The following is a 13,098-nucleotide window of genomic DNA, read 5'->3' as shown; positions in this document are numbered from 1 at the left end:
AGGTGACACATTAAATGCACCTGGAAATTCTGGGTCTGAGACATTGAGGGTAACATCTTCCAGCCTGCTTCATTCAATCATTATTCTGACACTTTCCATATCCCATTTAATAGGAAACAGACAAAGGAAAACAATGTTTTACTTATACCCACCTGGCACAGCAAACTCCCAAAGCTTGCAATGGCTGCTTATCACTGAGGAGTTTAAAGCAATATTTTTGTGCCAATGAAATAACATCCCAAATGGCCTAGCACAATGGTTCTCACTCCGGCTCAACCAAAATTCACAAGGGCAGGAGGAAAATCTTTAAAAATACCACTGCTGGGTCCCCAGCCTGCACAATTAAAACAGAATCTCTAAGGACGAAACCTCAGCACTATAGTTTTCCCAGGATCCCTAGGTGACTGTACGGCACAAACAAGACTGCAAACCACGGGTTGGATTAACTCATTAGTCAAAGAAAGCCCATGGGAAATCTTATCTGCAAGTGATGAAGGCACTGTAATTAAATAAAACAGCAGATGTAAAAGTACCTAACAGGGCCTGTTACCCAGAAGACACTTAATAAATGTTAATTAAACAAAAAAATAATAATTCAACTAATTACTCCTTCTCCTCAGCGAATTCACCTTGTAATTTTATTGGTTTGTTTATCACTTACTGTTTTATCTTAGCCTTGATTCATTCTATCCCTATGTTAATAATAATAAAAATATCTATATGTTAATAAAATTATAAACATATACCCATAATCCTATTCAATTACAAGAGCTCTGTACTATTTCCAACAACTCCTAATCACTTATTTAATAAAACTTTTCCCTAGAACAGTGGGTAATATGTACTAAATAGTCAACAAATGTTATTTATAATAAGTATTATTATTCAGGATTCATGATAATCTGCATAACTTAAGCTGAAATTTTATTTAAAGGACTTAGTGAGAATGTAAAAACATTAGCAGGGCAATATTTTTTTAACTTTTTATTTTATATTGGAGAATAGCCAATTAACAATGTTGTGATAGTTTCAGGTGGACAGAAAAGGGATTCAGCCATATATGTATACATATATACACTTGTATAACATCTTAAATGGCCTAGCCTATATATATGTGTACATATATATATGTATACATATATACACTTGTATATATGTATACATATATATGTATGCATATATGTATGTATAACATCTTAAATGACCTAGCCTAGTATATATGTATATATATACATATACATATATATGTGTGTCCATTCTCTCCCAAACTCCCCTCCCATCCAGGCCAGCACATAACACTGAGCAGAGCTCCTGTGCTATATAATAGGACTTCGTTGGTTATCCATTTTAAATATAGCAGTATATACATACGGATCCCAAACTCCCCACAGCAATATTTAACAAACTTAAAAAAAAAGTTTTTTAAGCACATTCATTCTTTTTATAAATTTGTGAAAAAATATTAAATGTGATCACTGCACAGGTAGCTAGCTTATCTTGCACATTCAAGGGGGCCCGACAAAAGCTACTTGTGAACACTCAGCAGTTTCCACAGTCACTTGGAAAAGCTAACACTGCAATTAGTTCAAAGTGCTCTCTTAATCCAACTTTTCCCTACCACTGCCTCCCTGAGCCTGTATTAGGAAGGCAATTTTTCTATATGTTCACATTACCCCTCAGTTCTAACTAAGAGAACAAAAACCTGTGTAAAAAAATATATCTACATATAATTTATTAATCAAGATGAGAAAGTTTTACTAAGAACATTTCCAAACCTCCTGTTGCCCTACTTGGATGAATTAAGCCAGTCAGCATCTGTCTCCTGTTGCGCTAAGCAGAGGAGGCATTCAACAGCCAGACTGGAAGATCTACTCTATTTGGGTCAGGATCACACTGTGAGCAGGAGACCCTTCCATGGTTCACACCTGAGCATGCCACTGTTTGCTTCCTTTCTCCTTCGAACTCCAAACAGCTGCCATTTCATGTTTCAAATCAATAAACACGCAAAAATAATCATGATGTGCACTTTTCTAGATGTGCTCTTGTTGTCCAGTCACTAAAACGTGTCTGATTCTTTGCGACCCCATGGACTGCAGCAAGCCAGGCTGCCCTGTCCACCACTATCTCCTGGAGTTTGCTCAAATTCACGTCCATTGAGTCGGTGACACCATCCAACCATCTCATCCTTTGTTGTCTCCTTCTCCTCCTGCCTTCAATCTTTCCATCATCAGGGAGTTTTCCAATGAGTCAGCTATTGGCATCAGGTGGTCAAAGTATTGGAGCTTCAGCATCATCTATATGCATATTATACATATAATAATTATTATACATATCATAACAAGTATTACTGGTCTGAATGTCTGTATCCCCCCCTTCCAAATTCCCATGTTGGAATCCTAACTCCCCAGTGTGATGGTTGTAGGAGGTCGGGCCTTTGAGAGGTCACGAGGGTGGAGCCCTCATGAATGGGATTAGTGCCCTTGTAAGTGAGGCCCCAGACAGCTCCCTCACCCCTCCCATCACGTGAGCACACAGTGAGAGAAGAGCCCCTGCCCAAGCATGCTGGTGCCTGGATCTCAGATGTTCAGCCTCCGGAACAGTGAGAACTATACGGCTATTGTTTATAAGCTCCCAGTCTGTAGCATTTTATAACAGTAGCCCTGACAACCACAACAAAGTCAAAAGTGACCACGCATGGGCCTTTGGCGAGTAATAGCTTGGGTTCCTCAATAAGAATATCTTCATTGACTATCACATGCCAGACAGCTCCAGAGGCACAGGGAGATGGAGAGGAGGACAGGTTCCCATCTTCACGGATCTCAGGCTCCAAGGACAGTGTGCAGATTGGCTACTGTGACGCAGTGTGACTCTGACCAGGGGTGACAAGGAAATGCAAAGGACAGGGTCACAGGGGCAACCCGAAATCAGAAATTAGGAAAGGAAAATACATAAGCACACAGGAGATAAATGGTTGTGGATAACAATGTTAAGACAACTACTGCCGCTTTCATCAATTGCACTGCCCTCTCAACTCCCATCACCTAATCTTGACAATCATAGGCCACTTTAGGGGCCTCCCTGGTGGTCCAGTGGCTGCGTAAGTCTCCATGCTTCTAAAGCACGGGGTGCGTGTTTGACCCCTGGTCAGGGAACTAGATTCCACATGCCGCAGCTAGATCCTGTGTGCTGCAGCTAAGACCCAGCACAGCTAAATAAATAAATATTAAATGTATATATATCTATCCTGTGATAAACCATAATAGAAAAAGAATATATGTATGTATAACTGAATCACTTTGTTGTAGAGCAGAAATTAACACAACATTGTAAACCAACTATACTTCAATTAAAAAAATAAATTAAAAAGGAGGAGAAGGAGGAAGAGAAGACTTCCCGGAGACTGAACAGCCAGACTCAGTACCATCTCAGCAAAACCGCAACCCTGTGGGTCAGCCCTAGTCCAACCCTTTTCAAACTGTGCCACCATTAAAGACATATCACAATTTACTTCAAAGCGTGACATAGGTGAAGGCAGAGAATGTTATTGGGGGTGTCTGGTCTAAATGCCTGGTTTTATAGATGGGAGAATCTGACACGTAGAAGGAAAGGAACTTGCCTGCAGTGAAGACAGCAGGATCACAGTGGAGTCAGAACCAGCTCCCAAGATTTCCGACTCCTAACTACCCAGGGCTGACTACTGAGCTTCCAAACTCCTTCACCTGATTAACTGCGTCTAGGTGTCTGCTCTCAGCTCAGCCGCATCCCCTTTAGGGGAAGGCTTCTGGGGACATCCTACCTGATACTCCCCTTTCTCAGAGCACTCCTCCCAGATTATGCTGCCACTTCATCAGCTAGCTTCCCCCGACCCTTGACCTTGGAGCAACTCTGTTCAACTCTTGTGTCCTGGACCTGAGGTCTACGTGGACACAGTGCAGTGAACCGAGTGACCGAGGTCTCAGGTTCCTGGGAATTTCCCAGCATTAGCCAAGCAAATCCCAAGTCCCTGAAAATCCCTCGGCAAACCAGGACAGCTGGTTGCTCTATTAGTGGACACTGACAAAGTGACATGGGGCTTCCCAGGTGGCGCTAGAGGTAAAGAGCCTGCCTGCCAATGGAAGAGATGGATGTTCGATCCTTTCATCAGGAAGATCCCCTGGAGGAGGGCACGGCAACTCACTCCAGTATTCTTGCCTGGAGAATCCCACAGACAGAGGAGCTGTGGGCTACAGTCCACAGCGTCGCAAAGGGTTGGATACAGGTGAAGCGACTTAGCACGCACACAACAAAGTGAGACGGCTGGCTCACCACGTCCCCGCCTCTAACCGTCCTCAGCCACTGTGCAAGCCGGGCCCAGAGCCGTGTCTCCACCATGTGGTCACTCTAGCTCCGCACTGATAGAACTTTCTGCACTGCTGGAGATGCTCCTTATCTACACTGTCCAAAACAGGAGTACCAGACCCAGGTGACTACAGAGCAGCCGAACTCTGGCTGGTGTAACCGAGTTTTTAATTATATTTAATTTTTATTAATTTCTATTTAAATAGTCCCGTGTGGCTAGTAGCCACCACATAGAACAGTTTGTCTCTGGTTTTACATAATTGGAACTACAGTCCACCTCTGTGCACGGAATGAGCTTTGGAGTCAGAATGACCATGGTTCGAATCCTGACTCAGTAATGTGCAAACATGTCACAACTCCCTGGGGAAGCTTGTTTCTCCCTCTGTGATCCTGACAAGTTGACTACGAGACAGTGTTCAGAAAGTGGTTGGTTACTGGGAGAACTTACGCAAAAGGACTTCTCTGGAAGCCAATGAATCATGTAAAATGTAAAAAATGTAAAATGCTATGTAAAAATGCTAGAAAAATATGATTCTGAACCCAAAAGAGTGCAAGGGCATCATCTCAACCAGACTTCCAGCATCCCTGGCAGGATAAATTCAGATTCGAAACTGCCAGGGCTGGGCTGCTCGACTGGTCCCAGGCCTGTGCCTGGTTATCTCCGAGTCCCACTGGGGCAGCGGGCACTGGGTCCTGGGAGATGCTGAGACTCTGAGGCCATCTGAGGATGGCCCTACACGGTCCAGGGGCAGGGACACAGGCCCTGCCCCGAGCAGTGAGGAGGCAGCACCCAGAGGAAGCCCAGGCGCCCCACAGGGCTCAGGCGCACCCCGGGCCGGCCACCTCATGCCGGCCACCTCGTGCCCCAGGGTACAGGACACGGGGCCCAGCCCACGTCCGGCGCATGTAAGGAGAACACCACCCCCGCTGCCTCTCCCAAGGGCTGGGGACACAGTAATGAGCTGGCAACCAGGAGCAGCTGCGACGCCCCAGAGGCATCTGGTTTCTGGAACCTGTCCCTGGCCCTAATGAATCCACCCCCTTGGCAGGAATGGGCGGCAGGTCCCTGGAGGGGCAGGCTGCGGATCACAATCACCTGGGGAGCTTTTTAGCAACACTGTTCCCCAGACCGGGCACCGGTGTTTGCAGAAACTCCCAGGTGACTGCGGCACGGCTGGGACCCGGCGTCTGTCATCTGAGGGCTTGGGAAGCTGGTTCGGATGAGGACTATCTAGGCAGCGCTAGGGGTTTCCCAGGTGGTTCGGTGGTAAAGAATTTGCTTGCCAAGCAGGAAACATGGGTTTGATCCCTGGATCGGGAAGATCCCCAGGAGAAGGGAATGGCAACCCACTCCAGTATTCTTGTCTGGAGAATCCCATGGACAAAGGAGCCTTCAGACCATGGGGTTGCAAAGAGTCGGACGTGACTGAGCACATATGAGCAAGAGGCAGAACTAGGGCTGGGGAGAGAAGTCCCTTGTTAACAAGTCCCTCCCTCTGGCTGCAGGGACATCAGTCAGATGGTCGGGGGACCCTGACCCCAGAGCTAGGCCACGAGTTGCTTGCTTCCCTCTTGACCCAACTGGCAGAGACCCTTCCGGTTCTCCAGGCCTGACCTGTCCCGTGTCTCACGTGCAGCCTCGGTGGGGAGGGTCCTCCTTCCCTGCTATCCCCAAGCACCCCAAGCAGAAGCCCCAATCTGTACACCTCTCCCATCCTGGTGTCCCACGGCTGCACCCAGCACCGAGGAAGCCCACGACAGATGCTATTATTGTGGTTGTTACTCTCATTTCACTGAAAAGGAAACCAGAAGCTAGCAACAGTATGACTCACCCAAGGCCCCATGATGCTGGGGCAGGGCTGGGACAGGAACTCTGGGTGCCTGGGTTCATTCCCTCCCTGATACCCCAGGCTGAGGCTCACTGCCTCTGTGTTTACACTCACCCTCACGTTTTCTCCTCCCTCTTACAAGTCAGTATGCAGGCTCTGACCATCAGAATAAATGCTTATTAGTAACCTCAGGCTCTGATTTATAGGATGCCACTTATCCTCAAAGGTTTCCCTGGTGGCTCAGCGGTAAAGAATCCGCCTGCCAAGGCAGGAGATGTGTGTTCTCCTGGGTTGAGAAGATTTCCCTGGAGAAGCAAATGGCAACCCACTTCAGAATTCTTGCCTGGAGAATCCATGGACAGAGGAGCCTGGCGGGCTACAGTCCATGGTGTCGCAGAGTTGGACGTGAGTTACCTACAAAACAAGTTATCCCCCAAATAGCCCATGGCGTCTATGAACACCCCTTGGGCAGTATACAGAGACACAGCCTTGGAGCCTGACATACTTGAATCGCCACTGAGTTGCTAGGTGATCCTGGACACATTTCTTAACCTCTTGGGGCTCAGCTTCCTCAGCTGTAAATGGGGATGATAGTATCCACCACTCAGGTTTGTGGAGAAGATTCCTGAGATCAGTCAAAGGGATCAGATGGGCTCCATGGCTGGCCAGCAGGAAGTACCAACAGCTGGTAGCTAGTATTCAGGTGGCAGGCACCACCCTTCTTATCATCTGCTCCACGCTCTGTTTCAGACACAGAGAAGCCTCCAAAGTATGCACCCTCTTGTGTCCCTTCTCTTCACACAGGTCACCCCAGGCCGGCGGACCCAGCCCACTGCCTCGGGCTTGGCCTGTCCTCTTGGGAGCACTGCCTTGCAGGACCAGGTGGTTGGAGTCCTCACATCATCCTCACCCCATCCCCGCCACGTCCCCCAGAAAAAAATAAACGAGAAGTAACTCTTTCTATTCCTCATTCCAGACTTCCTGAATTTAAATCAAATATTTGCACACTCTCCAAAGCCTATAAACCTGAATTGCTCACAGGAAAAAAAAAGAAAACTTAGGTGCAAAAAGAGAGTAAGTGTGGGCGGTCGTGGCTTCAACGAACCTCACAGGAAAGGGCATTTGAATGCCCTGAATAACCACACAGCCCAGCTGAGGGAGCAGGGTGAGCAGGAGAAAGCTGCCATTTACAGGGCCATCTCTCTGGCCTCTCTCCGTCGACCTGCACAAAAATCAACAGTGCATTCCCTCTGCAGGCCATCCGCGGAAGATCTGGGGTGGGGGCCAGGGGGCGGTGAGTGTGAGGAGGGCTGGGGGAGATGGGCAAGTGAGCACCAGTGCCACCCCGAGAGCGCTCAAACAGGAAGTTGGGCTGCTTCACACCAGCAAGGCTGCCCAGTTGTTAAAATCCCGAAGGAATTGACACAGGCTGGGAAAGAGGTGCTGTCCGGAGCCCCTCTCCCCAGCTGCCACAGCACCCACCCAGAGCCCCCAGACGGGCCCCGGCTAGGAAAGCATGAATGTCAAGCACTGTGGAAACTTCCAGAAAGGACTCTGGCGGCTGCCCAATGTTAAACATTCAGAGCATCAACCCTGGGCACAGTTCAGAGGCATGAAGAATGCAAATGACGCTCTGAGGGGTTCAGAAGAACAGGCCTTCAACACACGTTTGCAGGAGGAAGAGAAGGAACGGCCGACTCACGGGGCGGCGGCCACGGACCCACAGCACCTCCCTCTCTCTGGGCCACTCGCCCCACCCAAGCTCAGGTGCCAGAGCCTCAGAAGCCTCCCTGGCCAAACGAAAGGCAAGTCTGCCCTGACCTCCCATCCTGACCCACCCTAACCCTCACCAGGCAAAAGCGAGCTTTGGGGCTCCTCCCTGCCCAGCCTCCAGCCCCTCTGGGGCACCCCCTGACCCTCCCACCATGTCACCCAGGGGAGGGCTGTCCAAGCAGGGAATCTTCCAGAACCAATGCTGCTTCAAGAACAAGCACGTGGCCAAAACCGGCCAGTAAGAGTCCTCTCAAGGCTCAAGAATGGTCATGTGACCCTAACTGGCCAATAAGGACCTTCCGGAGCACTTTGGCTGAAGTCACCAGGAAAGGGTATTCCTCTCCCATCACCCAGGGTGGTTCACATGAAAGGCTGAAAGCCTGAGTCTATCTCACAGGGAGAGACCCCTGAGAAACAAGGTGGGAGGAAGGCAAGGCCAAGAGACAGCGGGAGACAAAGCCCGGCCAGCGTGGCCTGGGCCCGTATCAGCCACCCCTGACCGTTTCTCAACTGACGATCTTTTTCAAACCTAAGCCAGCTTGAGTTTGGTTTCTGTCACTTGGAACCCAGAGAATGGACTGACACATTTCTCAGTCGGTATAGGAGAAGATGCTGGTTGTACCAGACCCCGCTTCCTGCCTTGGCTGCCAGTTCATGTGACTTGGTGGCTTACTGATGGCATCTGGGAGGCTGGCTCTGAGCCCCACGCCCTCTGCTTCATGCAAAGAGGGCATCTCTCTCCCAATGAACCCCCAGACTCTGGTCTCTTGCCCTCCATCTCACAAGCTATGAACACCACCGGTTACCTGTCCTAATACATGGATCTTTCAGTGGCCCTACATGGCCCGAAGATCACAAAGCAAGTCCCTCTAATGCAGCTCATAAAGCTGCCAGCCCAGGACCTGAAGACATGAGTTCTCCACACAAACCCTCCAGTCCAACCACGCACACCTACGCCGAGATCGCTCTCAACTCCAGGTTCCCAACCCCAAGACAGGAATGTTTCCAACCCATGCCAGCTGATTCCAAAAGCTCCTGCAGTATAAGGGTGACCCCTCATGTTCTGAAACCCACATCCTGCCCACTGAGGTCACAGCCCCACTCCTCACAGGGGTGAAGGCAATGTTGAAAGAACCTCATCAACACAGCCTCGTCCCCACAAAACAACTATCAGGACTCTCCCAAGAGCTTTCTAACACCCACCAAAGCCATAAAGTGGCTCTGAGTCAAGCCTCTCTCATGTAAATTAAAGCTCCCCAACACCACCCCAAGTTTTCGTTGCAAAATCGGCCAGCTGTGTACATTTCATCCAAAGTCACAGGAAAAAAATCTACAGATAAAGCTTCTCTTGGCATGGAACACAAACTGACAGCATTTATAATTACAGAGAGGTCACTGCAAGAAAGATTTCAGAGGACTTCCGGTGCAATCATCCCATTTTACAGAAGTGGAAACTGAGATTCCAAGAAGTGAAATGACACCCCGGGGTCACACAGGCAGGAAGCAGAGGAGCCAGGACAAAACACCAGGCCCTCTGCTTTTTTCCCCTCCAACAGTTTATAAATAATAACCTTACCTCCATTTACTCTATTACAATACTAATTCATACACACTCACTTAAAACTGTGAGCCATGCAGAAGTGCTGTATGTTTTGATATTTTCTGCTCCTTGCATCGCATCTCGCTGAGTGTCTGAAAACGGGGTCTCTGCTTCCTGGCAGAGGGGCTGGAGCCCTCCAGGCCTGAGACTTGGTGCGGTTTCTCACCCTCTCCGCTGCCCGTAAACAACACCAACAGGGGCAACACAGACAGTAACAGCTGCTGGTTGTGCAATGAGAGGCGCCCTCCACTTCCTAAAGTGGGCCTGGGTGGGGAGGTAGGGGTGGGCTCTGTAAAAGTGTCTCCCCTCCCCTGGACCCAGCAACTTGTCCTGAGGACCTCTGTTCATCACTCAGTGAGGCTTGTTTTCTTTGTACATCCCATTCACCGCCTCTTGCAGGGTAACAAAGATTTCAGAAACAGCCTGGAGCTCGAATTTCTGGCAGCTCCTTTCACTCACTATGTGGCCTTCCGCAGGTCACTTCACCTCTCTGGGCCTCAGCTGCCTTGTCTTCAAAAAATGGCAGAAACATCATCCATGGAACAGAGTTGGTGGAATCCCTGGAGCTCTACTTGAGGCCGTGGCCAGTCAGCGGACCCAGGTCATCACCCTGAATTTCCAGGGCCCTTCTCCTCCCGCTGCCCATCAGCTGCTCAACACACAGGCCACGATCATCCTCTAACTCAGCCCTGCCAACGCCATGGCATCCGCACCTGCCTCTCGCGCAGGGTCAGGCCCGAGGAGTCTGCCTTCCTGACTGGGGACTAACCACTCCTTGGTCCGACTCCCCTAACGTCCTGCTGGCTCCAGGGCCCAAACTCGACAACCTGCTCACCCCGGTCTGGCCAAGAAGCCCCAGTGTCAAGTTTCTCCTCAAAGGCCTGAAAACCTCTCCCAGTTGCCATAAAATTACTCAATTTTTCCCTTGTGGGATCAGATGTAATTTAAAGTAAGTCACTGAAGTCTGTACATCCCTTCCCACACAGAACATGTAATGCCTGCGAGATTTCCTCCCCATCTCTGCCCCCAAATCAAGCCGGTGTTCTATTCACTGATGTCACTGAGGAAGCGAGAGGGGTCCACCCGCCCAGCAAGCCCAGACTGAACGATCAGGCTTTCCATCTGGCTCTCATCGGTCAGCCCTGCCCTCCCCCACGACAGGGTCAGGGCCTCTCACCCCCCAACTCCCTCTGGGCAGACATTTATCTATAGACGGAACCCTGTGTCTGCTCCCCAGCCCCCAATTCCATCCACCGAGTCTGGGGAGTCTAGACAGGCTCCGATGAGAAGGGGGGAAGCGGAACTTCCAAGCAGAAGCTGGAACCGAGTAGGTGGGGGTGCAGGGCAAGTATGTGCTACTGTGTGGCCAACCTGCTTGAGGGGAAAACAAAGGCAGGGACCCACCTGCCAGTGCAAGGGACGCAGGTTCGATCCCTGGCCCGGGAATGCTGCGCTTGCTGCAGGGCAGCTAAGCCCAGGCACCACCACTATTCGAGGCCATGCTCGAGAGCCCGGGAGCCACAACTGCTGAAGCCCCCGCGCCCGAGAGTCCGCGCTCCGCAACAAGAGAAGCCACTGAGATGAGAAGCCCGTGGGCGGCAACGAAGGGCAGCCCCCCCTTGCCACAACTAGAGAAAGCACGTGTGCAGCAGTGAAGACCCAGCACGGCCAAAATAAACAAATAAAAGAGAGACAGGGACCTGCAGCAACCTGGACGGACCTAGCGATTATCATACTAAGTGAAAGAGGCCAGAGAGAGACACAAATATCACACGATATTGCTTATATACGGACACTAAAGCAGTGATACAGAAATAGACCCCCCCCACACAGAAAACAAACTACGGTTACCAAAGGGGAAGGCAGGGGAGGAACAAATTAGGTGTTTGAGATTAACACAGATACACTGCTTCAGGCGAAACCGAGAACAACAAGGACCCACTATATCGCGCGGGGAACTGGATTCAACATTCTGTGATAACCTATAAGGAGAAAGAATCTGAAAACGAATACATGTAACTGAACCACTGCTGTATCCTTGAAACTAACACAGCACTGTAAATCAGCTATACTTCAATTTAAAAAGTAACGATACAAGAAAAAGAAAGGATATCGCGGTAACCCTTCAATTCACTCAGGGTCTCAACGACCTGAACTTTCTGCCTCACTGTTGGTATTAAAATATAAATATCATCAGGTCTCATCCAAGGCCGAATCCCCAAATTTTTACAAACCTGGTGATACGAGAATGTAGGAGGGATCAAGGATCAGGAATCTAGAACCTCAACAGACTGTTAATAATAATCTCTTGAGTAGTGGGGCTTATACTGAGAGTGGGTGGGGGGGAACCATCATGAACTGTCGGTGGGAATGAAAGACAGTGAAATCCCTTTGGAAACCTGTTTGTCAGCTTCTCAAAAGGCTAAATACAGAAATCCACACAACCCAGCAAATTCCACTCCCAGGAGAAACGAAAACCCACGTTCACAGAGGCGAGCACACGAATGTTCACAGCAGCATTAATCCTAACAGCCCCAAACTGAAAACAACACAGATGTCCATCCACTGGTGAGTGCAGAAGTGATGTGATACACTGCACAACAAAACAGTTGTTCTACAATCAAGAGGACCGAAATACTATCATCAACAACGTGGATGAACCTCAAAAACTTCACACCCAGTAAAAGAAGCCAGACACAAGACATTACATCTTCCACTTACACTTGCTGTTGTTCACTCACTAAATCACGTCTGACTCTTTGCAACCCCATGGAAGGCAGCACGCCAGGCTTCCCTGTCCTTCACTATCTCTTGGAGCTTGCTCACATTCATGTCCATTGAGTTGGTGGTGCTATCTAACCATCTCATCCTCTGCCGCGCCCTTCTTCTTTTGCCGTCAATCTTTCCCTGCATCACGGTCTACTCCAATGAGTCGGCTCTTCTACTTATATTAAGTGACCCAAAGGCAAGTTTATAGACATTCATACAGAAGTAGAGATACAAAATCTGCCTGCAATGCAGGAGACCCCAGTTCCATTCCTGGATCGGGAAGATCTGCTGGAGAAGGGATAGGCTTCCCACTCCAGTATTCTTGGATTTCCCTGGTGGCTCAGATGGTAAAAAATCCCTGCAATGTGGGAGCTGGGTTCACTCCCTAAATTGGGAAGATCCCCTGGAGAAGGGAACGGATACCCACTCCAGTATTCTGGCCTGGAGAATTCCATGGACTGTATAGTCCATGGGGTAGCAAGGAGTCGGACACGACTGAATGACTTTCACAGGTACAAAAGTAGATGAGTGGTTACCTGGGGCTGAGGATAAAGACTGTTTGTAAAGGGACATGAAGGATCTCATCAGGGTGATGAAATGTTTTAAAAGCTATATTATGGCCATGGCTGCACCCTTCAGTAAAATAACTAAAAAATCGCTGCAATGGGTAGACTTTAGATACATAAAATAACCAAGCATTGGCTTCCTATGGGTGCTCTAACAAATTATCATAAATGTAGTGGCTTAAAATACAAACGTAGTCTTATAATTCTGGAGACCAGAAATCCA

General features: G+C 49.0%; 1 protein-coding gene across 2 annotated transcripts in view; it reads right to left on the bottom strand.

Annotated features, from left to right (window-relative positions):
* The window catches only part of CYRIB (CYFIP related Rac1 interactor B), a 143,997-nt gene that overhangs the window by 110,539 nt on the left and 20,360 nt on the right, over window positions 1–13,098 (bottom strand). The window contains exon 1 of one of the 2 annotated variants that reach the window (XM_070477005.1): window positions 9,558–9,630. The exons of the other annotated variant lie outside the window; for it this stretch is intronic. Coding sequence (XP_070333106.1) covers window positions 9,558–9,615 — 58 coding nt within the window. The 5' untranslated portion in view covers window positions 9,616–9,630. Of the gene's footprint in view, window positions 1–9,557; window positions 9,631–13,098 lie in introns of those variants that run through there. 2 annotated transcript variants of the gene reach the window in all.

The sequence above is a fragment of the Odocoileus virginianus genome, chromosome 15 (genome assembly GCF_023699985.2).
Source record: "Odocoileus virginianus isolate 20LAN1187 ecotype Illinois chromosome 15, Ovbor_1.2, whole genome shotgun sequence".
Classification (NCBI taxonomy): domain Eukaryota; kingdom Metazoa; phylum Chordata; class Mammalia; order Artiodactyla; family Cervidae; genus Odocoileus; species Odocoileus virginianus.
Note: the sequence above shows the minus strand (reverse complement) of the source record. Positions and strands in the feature narration are given on the sequence as shown.